We start from the raw sequence: 19,071 nt of genomic DNA, 5'->3' as shown, positions 1-19,071 counted from the left end.
TTTAAAAATTCTAATAGAACCAAAATGAAATTTATGAAACGCCGTGTGTAGCACAGGTATATACGTCTTATACTAGTATAAGAGAAGAAAATCCCTGGCACCAACCATTTTGGTGCTAGGATCCTATTTCGGGACGTGAGCACCAGCTCTGGTCGAAACGAACAAAGCATCAACATACATCAGATGCTTAATACAGGAGAGGGCAAGACTATATATGCAAGTGATCCGGTGATCCAGAGCAGATGGTGTTTTGCAGCGAAGATGATAGATTTCGATTGGCTTTTTCTTTGGAGACATATTCGGGAAAGCGTACCGCCCACATTATACGTTTTCCCGGGATAACGCAATCTGTATATAATTGAGTCATCTTAAATGGCATCGCGTAGAGTTTGGTACGGTTATACATGCCTTTAAACATGTCTTTACCCGATATTCTTTCTTTCTTTCTTTTTCTAGCTTTTTAAAAATCTATTTTTCTATCAACAACAATAAGAAGGTGAAACTATTTGATTACCCAAAAAAGTAGTGAAACTATTTATGATGCGATGGGACTTAATTGCAACAGGTCATTTAATTCCGGGATCAATCGTTTTTCCCACATACAAATGAGGTCCATAAGACTAGTTAGTATAATGAAATGAGAAGTCATAATGATAATGTTCACCAAAAAAAGTCATAATGTTAGTCTACGATATATTTGATAATTCTCCGTCGAATAATTGTAGATATATCTACATTAGCTATCCTTTCTCTCAAATTTTTACGAAAACTTTTTCGGTGATACTATCATATTAAATCGTCATGTGGTCTGAGGGTAAAATCTTTTTCTGGCCAGCTCTGAAGATAAAATCTTAGCAAAAAGATGGTTGAGCTTATTATATAGCACATAGATATTTTGGTCTCCAATACTCGTATGAAATAGGTTAAAGAGACACTTTTTGGTCTTACCTATGAAGAGAAAAACCTTGAAGAGTGGTGAAAGACTGATAATTAAATCACGAGGTATGAAACATCTGCATTCCATGTGGTTAAACCAATAAGCCGAGAAAACCTAATGCGATATCTCATACAAGAAAATCCAATAACCAGAGATAATATTTGAAGGAAAAAAATTTCAGAACAACCGGACCTTGTATAGTAGATTAAATGCATGCAACTTAGTCCTTATTCAGCGGACAAGGAACTCATGATACAATACATCACAGCTAACATGAAAGACAGGCAACTTATTTTTCATGAACGCGGTACGACATACTATATAGTTGACCTGCCCCATGCATCAGTCTGATCATGAACTAGTATGTAATTAAATTATGTGATTAAATTAATTAAGCTACGAAATGCTGCAGCACAACAGTCACGACGGTAAGGCCTGGTCCAAAACCGAAGAGGATGCCCAACTCGAGCCCTTCGCCTGTGGTGGCCATCTTTTCCGCCTTGGACTTCTTCCTGATCTCCTCGAGAATGAATATCACGCAGGCACTGGACATGTTTCCATACTGTCCTAGAACAAGTCATGTAGCCCAGACCTTGTCCTCCTTCAACACCTAGCTTCGCTTCAATCTGGTCTAGGATTCTTGGGCCGCTTGGGCGGGGTGCCCAGAATATCGATTCCAGTCGCTTATGCCAATTGGACTGAAAGCCTCAACCAAGATCTTCTCGATGTTATCCGAAATCAAGTAGGGCACCCTCTCTGATAGATTAAATGTGAGACCGAAATCATGTAACTGCCCAGTAATTGAACCTTTGGAGTTCGGTAAGATAGTCTCGTCGGTAAGCATGATCTGGAATGAGGCCCATTCAACTGGTGCTCTAGGGTCGGAACCAATTATCACAGAGGATGCTCCATCTCCAAAAGATTGCCTGCCCTACTAAAGAAGCTAGGCTTTTCTCGGATGGCCCTCGGAAGATCACGGCCATGCTTTCTGAGCACACAACGAGCACTTGTGCATCGGCATTGTTCTCAGCTATATCCTTCGCTATCCGAAGCACCCCACCCTTCCCCCCACCCCCCCACCCCCCGCGCGCAAAGCAACCTTTGGAGTCCATACATATATATGCTGCACGACGTGTACGTTCATACATGAATTATTGGAAAAAAATAAATAATTCTCATGCATGAGAGGGAATAACTGATCATAAGAAAACGCAGCGTGTAAATTATTATATATACATAATCATATATGTATATATATTCACGTTTTTCTGATTGTCATGGCTTTGTGTATACTAGGGAAATTGACAGATTTTCCAGTCCTCATTATATATGTTTGAATTGCACCCATCCGGCTTTGTGTATACTGCGTAGATAAAGCTGATATTCATTGAACGAACCTTGATGATAATGCTAGTTTCACGGGGCGCAACGGAAACGAAAAAGGAACAGAAATTCAAAATTTCATACCCGTGAAACTAATTCCAAGACCTACTAGAAGAATAAGAGTAAATAAAAGCGTACCTGGAATATTTAAAGTTGTCGACCGAGCGTTCCACGCGTGACGCCTCTACCGGTGTCCACACCGATTTTGTCGACGAGTCTTCGAGATCGGCGGTGCTAGTGACCAACACTCGAAAGAAACACTGGTGCGACTCTCGAAATTTATTAGACTTAATTGGACCTAATGAGTTGAACAATTCAACTCAATTATGCCCATTTATATACATACATGTATATCTTATATATTTGTGTATGTAAACGTACACAAACACATGCATACATATATATCTCATCTATTTAGTCGTAGTGTGTGACCCTGTAGGTTCCCAATTACGTTGATAGTAATATCGAAATCTCTATTTTAATATTACAAACAGTGAGCGGCATCTAGCAATGCATCACTGTTACTCAAGTAATCGAAAAGTCAATTTCTCGACGAACCTTGTGACCTATATTACCGTGTAATATAATCCATTGTCCTCTATATCTCTATTGAGCCCAAGGCATGGTCGATGACATCCTTGTATGGCTCAATATCTCTCTTTCTTGGTTTACTGGATAAGTCTATCAGAACAAATGAGCTCGATATCGCTATATCGACTCATTTGGGTATGCATACACTTTTAGACTTAACCACCAAGTGGCCGTGAGATATCGCTCCCGTTTCGTAGGAGGGACAAATTCTATTTTGATCACTCACATTCCTCTCCATGCTCTGTGGTATACCCAATAACTGTCTTTATAACCATCCTGTTACAGTGGCGTTTGACAGTATCAAAGTATATGACATTACATGTAGGAATCTATGGTGACCTCAAGTCAAAGGACCATTACACTATAGTCACTTTGAGATATGCTAATGACAATCACGTAACAAACCATGTAGCAATCTCATGGTGGGTCAGTCCAATACACATTACTCTTAATGTATACATGTGGTGTGATTTGATATCTCCATATCCATGACCTATGAGACTTGGTCATCAATCAACACTCACACTAGTCTAACCGTATTATCGTTGTCCTAATTAACGATAATACTTTGACTATGGACATTTAGGAATAATGTTCATTAATTATAGGATCTCACAATCAAGTCACACTTGATGCCTATTGAACCTACTATTCCAAGGACATTATTGTGTAAAATCATATTTAGCGCAATCTACACAATAACAGATATGCCTCGTATTATACTGAAATAGATATCATATTACAGAACTGATGATAGATTGTCTCTAGGGCATACACCAATTCCCAACAATCTCCCACTTGCACTAGAGCCAATCTGGCATTTGTCTAATGCCAATAGATCTAGTGTGAGCCTCGTGCTTGCGCTGCACAAGAGGCTTCGTAAGTGGATCTGCGAGATTCTCATATGTTGGTATTCTGCATATCTTCACATCTCCTCTGTCGATGATCTCGCGAATGAGATGGAAGCGTCTGAGTATATGTTTGGATCGCTGGTGAGACCTGGGTTCCTTAGCTTGCGCAATGGCTCCATTGTTGTCACAATAGAGATCCACTGGGTCTGCGATGCTAGGAACCACAACAAGTTCTGTCACGAACTTCTTGATCCAAACGGCCTCTTTTGCAGCGTTAGAGGCAGCAATATACTCGGCCTCTGTGGTAGAATCGGCTACTGTCTCCTGTTTGGAACTCTTCCAACTCACAGCACCTCCATTCAGGCAAAACACATACCCTGACTGCGATCTACTGTCGTCCTTATCGGTCTGGAAGCTAGCATCGGTGTAACCTCTTACAACGAGCTCTTCTTCGCTTCCATATACCAAAAACATCTCCTTAGTCCTTCGTAAGTACTTAAGGATGTTCTTTACTGCAATCCAGTGTCTTTCACCTGGATCTGATTGGTATCGACTCGTCATACTCAAAGCATACGAGACATCTGATCGAGTGCATAACATAGCATACATGATGGATCCAATAGCTGACGCATATGGAATCCTATTCATGCGGTCCCTCTCCTCTCGAGTAGAAGGACACTGAGCCTTCGAAAGGCTTATGCCATGTAACATAGGCAGCGACCCTTTCTTAGAATCCTGCATGCTAAATCGCCGAAGCACTTTATCTATGTATGCATTCTGACTTAAGCCAAGCAGTCTCCTGGATCTATCTCTATAGATCCTGATACCTAGCACGTAGGTAGCTTCGCCTAAGTCCTTCATAGAGAAACACCTTCCCAACCAAGTCTTCACAGACTGTAGGGAAGGAATGTCATTCCCAATCAGAAGTATGTCGTCTACATACAACACCAGGAAGATTACTACGCTCCCACTAACCTTCTTGTAAACACAGGGTTCATCTTCATTCTTGATGAAGCCAAACTCTTTGATTGCATCATCAAAACGAAGATTCCAGCTCCTAGAAGCTTGCTTCAGCCCATAAATAGACCGTTGTAGCTTACAAACTTTTCCGGCACAATGTGGATCGACAAAACCCTCAGGTTGTGTCATAAACACATCCTCGAGGAGATTCCCGTTCAGGAAAGCAGTTTTGACATCCATTTGCCAGATCTCATAATCATAATAAGCTGCAATTGCAAGCAAGATCCTGATGGATTTAAGCATAGCTACCGGGGAAAAGGTTTCGTCATAGTCAACACCATGAACTTGTCTGAAACCTTTTGCCACAAGTCGGCCCTTAAAGGTAATCACATTACCGTCCATGTCAATCTTCTTCTTGAAGACCCACTTACACCCAATGGGTTTTGCCCCTTCAGGTGGATCAACCAAAGTCCATACTTGGTTAGTGTACATGGACTCCATCTCAGATCTCATGGCCACCAGCCATTTCTCAGAGTCAGAGCCTATTACGGCTTCCGCATAGGTTGTAGGCTCATCATTATCTATGAGTAATACGTCATTATCTTGAGTCACGAGAAATCCATATCTCTCGGGCTCATGACGTATCCTACCAGACCTACGAGGCTCCTGTGTCACTTGTGCAGAAGATTGTGCCACAACAACTTGTGGTACTTGTTCTGCAACATCGCCCGTCGATTGGTCAATGTCATTTTGTGGTAGAACTTCCCCAAGTTCTAATTTCCTCCCACTAGTTCCTTTGGAGAGAAACTCTTTCTCAAGGAATACCGCAGTTCGAGCGACAAACACTTTGCCCTCGATGGGATTATAGAAATAGTATCCTCGAGTTTCCTTAGGATACCCCACAAAGTAACATTTGTCCGATTTAGGGCCAAACTTATCCGAAGACAATCTCTTCACATAAGCTTCGCAACCCCATATTTTTAGAAAAAACATCTTGGGACGTTTCCCATACCACATCTCATATGGTGTCCTTTCAACTGATTTCGACGGAGCATTGTTTAATATGAGAGCAGCTGTCTGTAGAGCATATCCCCAGAAGGAGTCAGATAAGTTTGCATGACTCATCAAAGATCGAACCATATCTAATAAAGTTCGATTCCTCCTCTCAGCTACACCATTCCACTGTGGTGTTCCAGGTGGAGTTAGTTGAGATAAAATCCCACACTGTTTAAGATAGTCAGCAAACTCATAGCTCAAATATTCACCTCCTCGATCTGATCGAAGAACTTTAATGCTCTTACCCAACTGATTCTCCACTTCATTCTTAAATTCTTTGAACTTTTCAAAGGATTCAGATTTGTGTTTCATCAAATACACATATCCAAATCTACTGAAATCATCAGTAAATGTAATGAAGTAGAGATACCCACCTCTAGCAAGCTTGTTCACTGGTCCACATACATCAGTATGTATGAGAGCCAGATGATCACTAGCTCGCTCACCTTTTCCAGTAAAAGGGGCCTTAGTCATTTTCCCCATTAAGCAAGGTTCGCATGTCTCGATCGATTCTAAATCAAACGAGTCCAGTAATCCATCTTTATGGAGTCTAGAGATGCGATTCTCGCTAATATGGCCTAAACGACAATGCCAGAGGTAAGTCGGGTTCGAATCATTAGATTTGAGCCGTTTGGTTTCCACATTATAAATAGGCGTATCTAGATCAAGAACATACAGACCATTACTTAAATGTGCACTGCCATAATATACATCATTCATGTACATAGAACAACACTTGTTCTTTATGGTGAAACAAAATCCCTTCTTGTCCAAACAAGAAACAGATATTATGTTTCTACTAATAGCAGGTACATAATAACAGTCGTTAAGATCTAATACAAGCCCAGTAGGTAAAACTAGGTGATAAGTCCCTACAGTTAATGTAGCAACTCTTGCTCCATTTCCAACTCGTAGGTCCACCTCGCCCTTTGTCAACGATCTACTGTCCTTTAGGTCCTGCATATTTCCACAAATATGAGCACCACATCCGGTATCTAATACCCAAGATGTAGAAGTAGTAGATACATTAATCTCTATAACATGGATACCTGAAGTGGAAGTCTCACTTCCCTTCTTCTTCTTCAACTCTTCCAGGTATATCTTACAATTCCGCTTCCAATGTCCAGTGTTGCCACAATGGAAGCAGTAATCATTCTTCGCCACCTTGGCTTTAGGCTTCAACGCACCCAAGTCAAAATTGGATGCACCTTTAGCCTTCTTGCCTTTACTCTTGCTCTTGCCCTTTCTTTTGGTCCCTTGGACCATTAGAACGGATGTCCCCTTGCTGATATCATGCTCAGCTGTTCTCAACATGCTAAGCAGTTCAGGCAATGGTTTATTGTAGTCATTCATATTATAGCTCATAATGAACTGACTATAACTACTGGGCAGCGACTGTAGGACTAAATCTGTGGCCAACTCTTGACCAAGAGGAAATCCCAGTCTTCCCAGAGTCTCAACGTACCCAATCATCTTGAGTACATGAAGACCCACCGGGCTACCCTCAGTCAACCTTGCTTGAAAAAGTGCTTTAGAGATCTCGAATCTCTCATGTCGGGCCTGCTCTTGATAGAGCTGCCTGAGATGCACGATCATATCGTACGCCTTCATGTTCTCGTGTTGCTTCTGAAGCTCCGAGTCCATGGTGACTAACATGAGACATCCGACGTTTACGGCATCATCATGATGCTTACTATAAGCATCTTTCTCAGCTTGGGGGGCATCGTCAGGCGGTGGTGCAAGAAGAGGTTGCTCTAAGACATATAGCTTCTTTTCTTGGGTGAGAACAATTCTCAAGTTTCGATACCAACCAAGGAAATTATTCCCTGACAGTTTGTCCTTATCAAGGACGGATCGCAAACAGAAAGTACTAGAAGTGCTCCCTGCCATGGTAACTACCATAGAAATATACAAAATAAGTATTATGACACAACAATATTTAATGAGGACTTTATAAATATTGCTCCCACTATTTATATCAAATCAATGACCCTCAACATTGATTCAGAGAATATCATTCTCATAGTAGCTCAAGATCCATATCTCACCAAGCTCTGAGTCAGCGAGGGCTGATTCACCCAGAACTGGCTATTTAGGTAGGGAACTCACTTTCCCAATTGCATCACATGCAACTCTTGATTAGTTGAGTGAATAACTCCTTATTCAAATCTATCTTATAGATCGATGCCCAACTACATGCCTCTGAACTCCTAATCCTATTAGGCTTGCTCAGTTAAGTCCGACCCACTGGTAAACACAACGTCTTACTAGGATAGATAAGGGTATCCTGCGAAGGCAAGGTCTAAACACTCATCGATCTTGGTCTTGACGAGCGTTACACGGTGGAAGGATATGGACTTAATATTTTGAGGGATTTGATTAACATTTAATCGATCTCACTATACACTATTATGTAACTATTACATAATAGTCCACACGTATAACTATTATACTAACACAACTAGGACATAGTCCATGTTTAACAGTCATGCACCGCAAATATCAAACATAATCATACCAGTACCAAGCATAAAATCATATTTTATGCTATTATCTACTCAGATTCTAACTAGCTAGGCTCTGATACCAATTGCTAGTTTCACGGGGCGCAACGGAAACGAAAAAGGAACAGAAATTCAAAATTTCATACCCGTGAAACTAATTCCAAGACCTACTAGAAGAATAAGAGTAAATAAAAGCGTACCTGGAATATTTAAAGTTGTCGACCGAGCGTTCCACGCGTGACGCCTCTACCGGTGTCCACACCGATTTTGTCGACGAGTTTTCGAGATCGGCGGTGCTAGTGACCAACACTCGAAAGAAACACTGGTGCGACTCTCGAAATTTATTAGACTTAATTGGACCTAATGAGTTGAACAATTCAACTCAATTATGCCCATTTATATACATACATGTATATCTTATATATTTGTGTATGTAAACGTACACAAACACATGCATACATATATATCTCATCTATTTAGTCATAGTGTGTGACCCTGTAGGTTCCCAATTACGTTGATAGTAATATCGAAATCTCTATTTTAATATTACAAACAGTGAGCGGCATCTAGCAATGCATCACTGTTACTCAAGTAATCGAAAAGTCAATTTCTCGACGAACCTTGTGACCTATATTACCGTGTAATATAATCCATTGTCCTCTATATCTCTATTGAGCCCAAGGCATGGTCGATGACATCCTTGTATGGCTCAATATCTCTCTTTCTTGGTTTACTGGGTAAGTCTATCAGAACAAATGAGCTCGATATCGCTATATCGACTCATTTGGGTATGCATACACTTTTAGACTTAACCACCAAGTGGCCGTGAGATATCGCTCCCGTTTCGTAGGAGGGACAAATTCTATTTTGATCACTCACATTCCTCTCCATGCTCTGTGGTATACCCAATAACTGTCTTTATAACCATCCTGTTACAGTGGCGTTTGACAGTATCAAAGTATATGACATTACATGTAGGAATCTATGGTGACCTCAAGTCAAAGGACCATTACACTATAGTCACTTTGAGATATGCTAATGACAATCACGTAACAAACCATGTAGCAATCTCATGGTGGGTCAGTCCAATACACATTACTCTTAATGTATACATGTGGTGTGATTTGATATCTTCATATCCATGACCTATGAGACTTGGTCATCAATCAACACTCACACTAGTCTAACCGTATTATCGTTGTCCTAATTAACGATAATACTTTGACTATGGACATTTAGGAATAATGTTCATTAATTATAGGATCTCACAATCAAGTCACACTTGATGCCTATTGAACCTACTATTCCAAGGACATTATTGTGTAAAATCATATTTAGCGCAATCTACACAATAACAGATATGCCTCGTATTATACTGAAATAGATATCATATTACAGAACTGATGATAGATTGTCTCTAGGGCATACACCAATTCCCAACAGATAAAGCATCACCCTTTTGACCATAAGGTCGAGACCGAGTAGCTTGATGAGCTTATAGTCGGCACCAGGCATTTCTGCGGCAATGGCGGTGCAGAAGACAATATGGGAGATCTTAGACTTGAGCTAACGCCACTTATCGATGGCCTTCCATGCTACTTGCGCTCCCAGCCTTAGTATGTGGTCTATTATGATGTCTTGCCTTACGTTAAGGGATGGAGCATCGTAGGAGCATATACCCAGAGGGTTTTCCTTGAGAAGTTCTTCCTTCAGGACGAAGTGTCGTTTCTTTATCATCGATTTCTCACCTACAAAATGAACATACGTAGAGGTTCAACATATATATGTTTATGGTGTTATCTCAAAGTGAATGACAATAGATGCAATTCACTTACAGATGCGAGTGAACTTCTGCTTGAGTTCAATCGTGTTATCTCAATATATATGTTTATTTTTATCTTTTAGTTTTCAAATTTCTCTTTATTAATTTCATTTTTAAATTATTTATTTGTTTTTAAAGTATTTTTATTTTTATATTATTTAATAATTTTTTTTATTTTTTGTTTTTATTTTATTTATTTATTTATTGTAATTTAATATTTTTATTAATTTTAATGATTAGTGATTTTTATTTTTAATGCGAAAATGTCACTCAAGCACCACATAGGAGCCACATCAACAATGTTTGACATTTCAACAGCCACACTGGAAACCACGTCAGCAACCATTGACGTTGCTAGCCCCAAATTGATGAAACATATGACATTGTTATAATTTTAAAAGATTTTGCCTTCGACTGTTAAATTTTTTTAGTTTTGTACCATATATGTAATTTTCTCTCTCGTGGTATGCATCACAAATCAACAGGTGTTAAAGATTTCGATACAAATTTCGTGTCGTGGACACGTGATGCTGTTAAAAAATAAAATGATTTTTTTATAATCGACTCTTGTGACATAATGTCATATGATATATCTTGTTCCATAGACGACTTTCTCCTTGTTTGCAGGTTCTGATCCCCAACAATCCACAAACACAATCCAGCTTGTTGGGCGGCTTAATCTGAACATCATGGGCCAATGAATATCTCAGATTTTCCCAACCATCTCCTTCTTATGGCCCCTGAGACGCAACTGACAGGCCCACTAAGAATGTACTCTCTTGTCCCTTCAATTTGCCATCTTTCAAGCCCAAACAGAGAGTAAAATCAAAGGTTGCCCAGCAAAGTACATGTGATACACATTCATATAATATATATATATATATATAGTTGATTTTCATTTTGTTGTAGTCCAGTCTCCAAACTTTTGAAAAAATTTCATTGCGAATAATTCCGCAGTTTTTATTGTTTTGTAACAGCAAAAAAAATCACGTAGTTTGATGTGCTATGCCAACTTCAATAGTAGACAAGTTTGTCTATTAAGCTAAAAAAGAGTGCTAGCCAACTTCCTCTTAAGCTAGGTCATCCCGAACCTGCCTTGGATCACGACCCCTTGCATCGATCCCAGCAGGGCTCCCATACCTTAAGCCATGGTTGGCTTAGGGTGTCATCGGGTTCGAGTCAACTCTAATCCTTGACTGCTTGCCCTAAATGGGAATGCACGAGTTAGGTCGACTTCGACATTGACTGTGAAAACCCATGAGGAACCTTTTATTGGGACTTGGCCGGATTCAATTTCGACCTGAATTGGCATACATCATTATGGTCGATAACGCGACGTTGCTTTCCATGGTTTCGCCTTTTTTTTTTTCCCCCAAAAGCAAGAGCGGTAATTAATTTTTCCAGGAAGGTAAGAAAAACGTCGTCCGATAGTTGTATTTAATTTTCCAGCGAAAAAAATTATTTTATATTTGTTTTAAACAAAATTTGCCGGATAATCTAAAACCCAAACATCCCTCTTTCCCCTGCTAATACTGACTGTCCAAGTCTCACGCCATTCGCCCCTTCCCGCCCCCGCCTCCCCCGAAAACCCTAACCCAGTCCGATCAGCCTCCTCCATGATGGCGGCCACGGCGTCATCCGATGCGACCGACGGCCCCGTCCTCAGCCTTATCAACAAGCGCATCCGAACCCTCCGCAAGAAACACAATCGCATCCTCCAGATGGAAGAGTCCCTCGCCCAAGGCAAGTCCCTCAACAAGGAGCAGGAAGAGGTCCTCCGCTCCAAGCCCTATGTCGTCGCCTCCATGGACGAGCTTGAGAAGCTCCGCCCCCAGCTCAGCGTCGCCCTCCAGGAGGAGCTCAACCTCGCCGTCCAGCGCTACCAGGTCTCCCCTTCGCCGGAGGAATCCGCCCCCGCCCCTTCAGAGGACTCGGACCTCAAGGATCTCCTCAATCTGCTCTACTTCGGGGCCTTGTTCGACGTGAAGTCGCAGAGCGATTTCACGGCGACGATGCTGACGAGGACGCACGAGAGGGGATGCTGCCTGACCTATGACTACGTAACCGACGACGCCACCGATCTTCTGGGGGAGAAGGACTTGGACACCATTTCGAGCTTGGGAAATCTCTTGATCTCGAGGCCAGTGGACACCAGTTTGTCGCACAAGAACGCCCTGGAGCGGTGCCTGGAACACGCCAAGCTCTGGCTCGCGCGCTCGGACCAGGCCATTGAGCCGAATTCCGGCATTACCTGTAATCTTCTAGCTCTGTCTACTTCAGTTATGGGATCATGGTGGTTTTCTATGACTAGATTCATGGTTTCTGAAAGAAGTCTCTTGTTGAATTTTCAGATGCTGAGTTGAGAGAGAGGCTCAATAAGATTATGGTATCGGATTATTTCACGGCCACGCCGGAGATGAAAGCTCCTGTCGATGTGGCTGCTGCAGGAAATTATGCTCCTTTCCAGGTTCAGGTTAATGGCTCCTCACTGCAGGTTACCGAGGTGCCTGTCCAGGAACAAGGCAGCTCAGATGCCGAGCATGAACAGAAGGTACCAATACGTTATGTTCTTGCAAACCTAATGTCTTTATTCATCATAGAATAAATTGCTCTGTAGGACCTTGCGGGTTGATTATATCATGGGAAATTGATGCCCTTTTATACAAAATGTGTGCTCACTGTGTTCTTGAACTTATAATAAAAAATTAATGAAGTAAGCATTCTGTTTCTTAGATCACGAGTAGGCTAGTTATCTTGTAATAGCCAGTAGGATGTGATAGAATTCATGGAATGAATTGCATTAAGCCAAAACTGTGGTTTCTTATATAATTTTTTATTTTGATCGGGTGATCTCTTGTACAATTTGCAATCATAGAGATGCGATTGTTGTACTTTTACTGGTTAGGTTCCTTCTGAAGTTTAAGTGCATCATAATCAGTGGTGTCAAGCATCCATATTTTTTTTAATATCTGCTTCTTCTCAAAATTTTATAATGTAATTTCATCAGCACGAAATGATCATTATACGCCACAGTGTGAACGTAAATATTTTGTTTTAGATGTTCATTCTAGCTTCATCAACTGGCAATCCATTCCACGGTTGTATGGGCGGTTTTATTTTGCTTCTCGACCGGAACATTAATGGCTGCTATGTCGCGCATCCAAGCATAAGCTGGTGGCCGAAATATACCTTTCGTTAGCATTACTATACAGGGACTTGTGAAAATTGGTTTTTCCAGTGGTAGGAATTAGGAAATCCTGCATATACCTGAACGCTATACACGCATCCCTGACCCACTGTCACCAATTTGCATGTTGGAGAACTTTTTAGGCACTTAAGAGAGATCTACTTCTGCTAATGATTATGGAGCAGATATACGGACAAGTATCTGGATGAGGAAGTAGGAAGAGAAATTTGGACTTTCATTTGGCTGCTTGATAAGAAGGATAGAGGGTCCAAGTGGTTTGTTCAGTTATTGGACTTTTACATATTCTCTCGCTGACCCTAGCAAAATTTATTAGGCGCACCTCTTTGTTGGGAAGCAATTGTGCTTTTGCCATCTCCCATCTGGGCTGCTGTTTACTACTCGCTAAACCTTTTAGGTTACTCTGTTCATTGCAATCAAGTTTCAAATAGCTGTACCATCGGAGGATTTATCCTTGTAGGGTGTGATTATGTATACAGTCGCAAGGTCAACTTTCATAGATACTCTATATGCTAGGGATGAAGAGGGAATGAAATGAGAGGATGCAATATATAGCTGGACTTTTCTTCATATTTCTGTTGAACTTTTATCCCGTCGACCATTATGAAAATTTAACTTAGATGTCAAAGTATTATGCATATTTCTGGTTTTTGCTTTTCTATAAGATATTTACATCGGGCTCCTTATGATTATGACTGATCGTGTTTTATATCTTTTTCAGGGTGAAGATGAGAGAGTAAATCAAGAACAGGATGCACCAGTCCAAGCTAGTCCTGTTGAGGAGGCTCCGGAGGTGAATAAATTAAAACACGACCCCCTGTTATTAATTCTTGCTTATGTTTTTGAGCATGGTCATCATTCTCTTTTCCTGGTCGATCATGCAGTGTCAAGCAGGGGATGGAGATACTTCAGAAGCACCTCCTGCTCAAGCAGAAGGAGAAATTGACCAACAAGCTGAAGAGGAGTTCAATCAGCAGAAGGATAGTGATGTGAAGGAGCAACAATTTCATCCACGAAGGTCATATCAAAACCATAGAGGAGGCCGCCTTGGAGGCGGGGGTGGAGGCCGCCGTGGTTACTACGGTGGCCGTGGTGGCAGAGGTGGCGGTGGCGGTTACCAGAACGGGCGCCACCAGTACTACGACCAGCCAGGTAATTACTACCCAAGGGGCTATTATAACAACAGGGGCAGAGGTGGCAGGGGTGGCAGTGGGCATCCCTACAACAACCACCACCACCACGGCCCACCCATTCGAGGTGGTCATGGCCAGGTTGATGTTGGGGTGGCTTCTTAGGTATCTGGGCTCATTTTGCTGTTTATAGTGGGTTGGGATATATCTGAGTTTTGTCGACGGGAGGGGGGCGTATGTTTCTGGAAAGACTTTAACTTGCGGCGGGGGGGTGTTGGTTTATCTTAAAATCTCAACGGACACAAGTTATGCGCCAAATTTTGGTATGATATTAGAACCTGTTGGATCTTCTCTTGATTATTGTGGTAGTTCGGATCATCTGCTCTGCATATTCGGTTTTTCATGGGCTCTTTCATGTGATTGGAATGTCGGTGATTCCGTCTGTTGTGCTACATTTGATGGGATCTATCAGATTAAATCATCGAAGATAAGATTAGTGCTCAATGCGCTGCCGTTTTGTGTATGTCTCTATTCGAGCTGTTCGATGTATGGTCACATAGAGAGCCCACCAACAAGATGGACTCGATTAAATTCTACTCAGGAGGGGGAAAGAAAATTCAACAAATCTTCATATTCCAGAAACATAACACTAAGAAGCCTGTAATAATATTTGTATTATTAGCAGATGCAAAGCAAAGAACGCAGAAACACAATCTTTTACAATTTCACAATTACGTTAACACCAAACTCTTGCAACCTCAAAGACCCTACTATATGCACAGCATCTTTCGCTCTCTTCTAATGTACTCACGATAGTATGTACAGTCGAGTCAATATAACCGTGTCAATATCAGCATGAAAAACTATAATTATCGTAAAATCCCATAAGAATATAGATATTAGACTAGCTCTCGACTCCTCCTAGCACCCTCGTCAAGTCGGACTTCTGGTCCCCGGTGAGTTGGAGCGGAAACTTGATGTCGAACCTGACTTTAAGGTTTCCTTTCTTGCTCGGGTCCTTTGAGTGGGGCATCCCTTCGTTCGGGATCACAACCTCGTGGCCCGGTCTTATGATGTCTATCCCTTGGATGTCAAGATTCCTCCCGTCTAAGGTTGTGAGGTTATGGGTCTTCCCAGTGAGAGCTTCCAACAGTGTCACTGTCTGAACAACCACAAGGTCGTTCCCTTCCCTCTTGAAAACAGGGTGTGGCTTCTCGTCCACAACGAAGATGAGGTCAGGCGGCGTGGCTCCTGGCTCGTGGTTGCCCTTCTCGGGAAAAGTTATCTTCGTGCCCTTCTTCCACCCAGGTAAGATATCTATCTTGAGGGTTTCCTCAACCGTCTTGGGCTTACTGCAAGAGAGTGCTCAAATGTCAAGCTGAAGAGAGAACAGGTGGTAGCCAAGACATAGGATGCCAGCAAGCATTTCATCTCAGGATTATTTTCACACATATATTGCTCATCAATTAGATTCATCTTACAGCACAGCAGCGATAATTCCCTGAAAGCAGCTAAATGCCAAGTCTGACAACGCATATTGGCAAGGAGTCGAATTTCAACATGACAATGATCCATTAAGAGGAGTCAACTGCACATCAATCACTCGGTGAAGAAGTAACGCAAGAAGCTCCAGTATCATAATTCTTGAGATTCTAGGTGAATATTGCTGGGTAATTCACCGTTCAGATTCATGACAATAGGATAGAGTGAAAACCCAATCAGCAGGGTGTCATGCGTAAAATCTATGAATCTTGCAGAGAGAGATGTTTATGCATGACAAATGCGATCAAGCCTTCATTTAACTAGAGAGTAGTCTTGTCAAATGAAACCATAGAGTGAAATATGAACTCCCACACACATCGAGTCAAGTAAAAAGACGAACACCGACTAATCACTAAACATGAATCTATGAATCTTGCAGAGAGAGATGTTTATGCATGACAAATGCGATCAAGCCTTCATTTAACTAGAGAGTAGTCTTGTCAAATGAAACCATAGAGTGAAATATGAACTCCCACACACATCGAGTCAAGTAAAAAGACGAACACCGACTAATCACTAAACATGAGCTTAGCGCCAGTTTGCAGTATATCTAGGTACTATGAAGATGAACCGAACCAGAGTTTTTAACTTTTTAACACTGGCCATCAAACCTTTCCTCCACAACAAACATACATATTTGCAGCACAATCTTCAGCCGTTGTCTGACAATCATGTGGGTTAACCAATAAGTTCATATCAAGCTATATGAATGATTCAGCAATTATCGCGCCTTCTCACTTTCTCATGTCTAAGTTCATCAAGTTTCCGAGAAGCCTTTGAATCATTCGATAAATAGACAATTCAAAGGTCATTGTCTGATTTCTCAGAGCAATACCCATCAATTGTAGCAGTCAATCAATCCATGCTTCTCAGGCAAAATCCAATCTTGATCCATCGGATCCCATACGAAATTACGGAGAATTTTGCTATAATGGGATTAATACTATATTCAGAAACTGCCATGGAAAAGAGAATCTCAATCAACCCAAGACACCCATCAACGCAAGCAACCTCTTAACAGCAGCAGAAATCGAAAGGTCGACGCCAGATCAATAAAAATGGCAAATTGCAAAGCCGACATTACCCGAATTCATCAGGAACAACCCGTGAGATCCTCATCTTCTTCCTCGCGCCCTTGTACAGCTCCTCCAAGCTGCACGGCAGCTTGCTCTCCACCGGCGGCGGCTTCTTTCCGCCCCCGTTCTCCCTGCTCCTCCCCTCCTTGCCGCTGCCGGCCCTGTGCCCTTTCTCCCCGAACACACGGGACCGGCTGAGGTGATCGCTGAAGAAGTCCGCGAAAACCTCGTCGGCGTTGCGGCGGTCGAACCGGAACGAGGACGAGTCGGAGCGGGATCCGGCGGAGGAGGGGGAGCGGGCGGGGGGCGGGGGGAAGTCGGGGGCGCCCTTGAGGGCCTCCTCGCCGTGGAGGTCGTAGATCTGGCGGCGGCGGGGGTCGATGAGGACGTCGTAGGCCTCGCTGACGAGCTTGAACTTGGCCTCGGCTTCCTCGTGGTTGACCGGGTTCTTGTCGGGGTGCCACTTCATGGCCAGCCGCTTGTAGGCCTTCCTCAGGTCATCCTCCCCGGCGTCTCGCCCCACCTTCAGCACGTTGTAGTAATCGACCCCCATGGCCGCCGATAAGAACGAAAAAATCCCCCCCTTTTCTTGCAGAAGGTCCGGGTATGGAGGATTTTGGGGTTTCCCCTGAGACTGAGCTGAGAGAGCGAGTCAGGTGAGTGAGTGGAGCGAGCGAACGAGCAAGCGAGTTCGCCGTGGAGAAGGAGAAGGTGAAGAATGGAAGCTGCTGGTGGGGAAGAGTCAACTCAGCCCAGAAGTAACGTGCGGGGCGCGCGAGTACGTCAAAATGGCTTTTCCTTTTCTAAAATAATATACTCGCAGTCACGCCCCGTTGATTCTTCTTCTCGCTCTCTCTGTGTCAGATATTATTACATGACATATTTGCTGACTCCTCACAGCTGAGATATTATAATAATGTTTTCGTTAACAGTCCTCCAAATAATTATTATTTCCTCAATTAAAAGCAAACAAATAAAAATATATAGTTTCTTTTTCTATTTTTCACTTTTTCAAGGAATGTCTTATTGGGCAATTGAGCAGCACAGTTGCCGTTCTAAAATTTCAAACTTCTATTGTTTCTCAAATTTTGATAAGATTACTTATATTTTTTTCCTTAATTTTTGAAAAAGATATCTTTTTATTCGTCCCTTAAAAATCTCACCTGCTTAATTCAAGTCTTGCGTTCATCTTAACTCTTATTGATTGTTCGCTCATATATAATTTTTTTGATGAGATCACGAGAAATCTTCTGCTTTATTTAATTGATGCTAATTTTCGCTTAATTTTTTTTATTTTTCTTCATTTCAAAATGCTCTGATTAAATTTTGAATATGTATAAAATGATAAATAGGCTCAAAGGCAGTACAATTTATTGCGTTTTCTCGTGGTTTATATGTATATATGTATATATATATATATATATATGCTCGTTTGTTTAAAATATTTACATATATACGTAGATATATTGCTATTTTGTGACAGGCTGTGAGCGTATGAGAATCAGCATGCAATTTTATAATATGTATATATATATATATATATATATTATCATTGTTGTAATTTTTATTTTGCATTACTAAAATAATAAGGAAAATCAGGAGAACGTGCAATCGTATAGTAAGTAGCTGGACCTCCCTTTCCGAACAGTATAATATAATCAAACTTATTAGATTTATTTAATTTAATAATATTCAATAAAAACTTTTAAAAATAGGTTGGGAAGATTATGACAATATTATGGACATGCAGAATCTACCGGAGGCATCACCAATGAAAGCGCAGGCGCATATAGTAAACGGCACCGTACATACGCCCTTATGTTTCATCGACCGATCCGGCTCCCACCGTAGTCTCCAATGACCCGTTCTTTTATTTATTTAATCATTTATGTTTTATATTATAATTATTTATATCATATATATAATATATATATAATATATATCTTGGGATTTAATTAAAGTGAGCAACCTTGATCTCTGCGTTGAAATTTGGGAAGGTTCGGTAGAAATCTGG

At 41.5% G+C, this 19,071-nt stretch overlaps 2 protein-coding genes and 1 pseudogene across 2 annotated transcripts; 1 reads left to right on the top strand and 2 right to left on the bottom strand.

Annotated features, from left to right (window-relative positions):
• Window positions 1-1,328: 1,328 nt before the first annotated feature.
• On the bottom strand, window positions 1,329-10,450 carry LOC116200595 (annotated as a pseudogene).
• Window positions 10,451-11,617: 1,167 nt separating this feature from the next.
• Window positions 11,618-14,891, top strand: LOC116199861. Its single transcript, XM_031530423.1, has 4 exons — window positions 11,618-12,357; window positions 12,456-12,655; window positions 14,031-14,102; window positions 14,194-14,891. The coding sequence occupies exons 1-4, from the start codon at window positions 11,721-11,723 to the stop codon at window positions 14,602-14,604; spliced, it is 1,320 nt and encodes a 439-aa protein (XP_031386283.1). The 5' UTR covers window positions 11,618-11,720; the 3' UTR covers window positions 14,605-14,891.
• Window positions 14,892-15,089: 198 nt separating this feature from the next.
• Window positions 15,090-17,850, bottom strand: LOC116199894 (dnaJ homolog subfamily B member 1). Its single transcript, XM_031530476.1, has 2 exons — window positions 17,066-17,850; window positions 15,090-15,791 (listed from the first exon to the last, which is right to left on the bottom strand). The coding sequence occupies exons 1-2, from the start codon at window positions 17,608-17,610 to the stop codon at window positions 15,344-15,346; spliced, it is 993 nt and encodes a 330-aa protein (XP_031386336.1). The 5' UTR covers window positions 17,611-17,850; the 3' UTR covers window positions 15,090-15,343.
• Between the last annotated feature and the right edge of the window lie 1,221 nt (window positions 17,851-19,071).

Source organism: Punica granatum, chromosome 3 (assembly GCF_007655135.1).
Source record: "Punica granatum isolate Tunisia-2019 chromosome 3, ASM765513v2, whole genome shotgun sequence".
Lineage (NCBI taxonomy): Eukaryota > Viridiplantae > Streptophyta > Magnoliopsida > Myrtales > Lythraceae > Punica > Punica granatum.
The sequence above is the reverse complement of the archived record's forward strand: the minus strand, read 5'-3'. Positions and strand labels throughout refer to the sequence as shown.

Bases quoted from the DNA above. Each gene is read 5' to 3' on its own strand.
- LOC116199894 (XM_031530476.1), bottom strand. From the start codon at position 17,610: ATGGGGGTCGATTACTACAACGTGCTGAAGGTGGGGCGAGACGCCGGG. The intron at 15,792-17,065 runs GTAATGTCGGCT...ACTCTCTTGCAG, and splicing joins GTTGTTCCTGATGAATTCGG to TAAGCCCAAGACGGTTGAGG.
- LOC116199861 (XM_031530423.1), top strand. From the start codon at position 11,721: ATGATGGCGGCCACGGCGTCATCCGATGCGACCGACGGCCCCGTCCTC. The intron at 12,656-14,030 runs GTACCAATACGT...TATCTTTTTCAG, and splicing joins ATGCCGAGCATGAACAGAAG to GGTGAAGATGAGAGAGTAAA. The intron at 14,103-14,193 runs GTGAATAAATTA...TCGATCATGCAG, and splicing joins CTGTTGAGGAGGCTCCGGAG to TGTCAAGCAGGGGATGGAGA.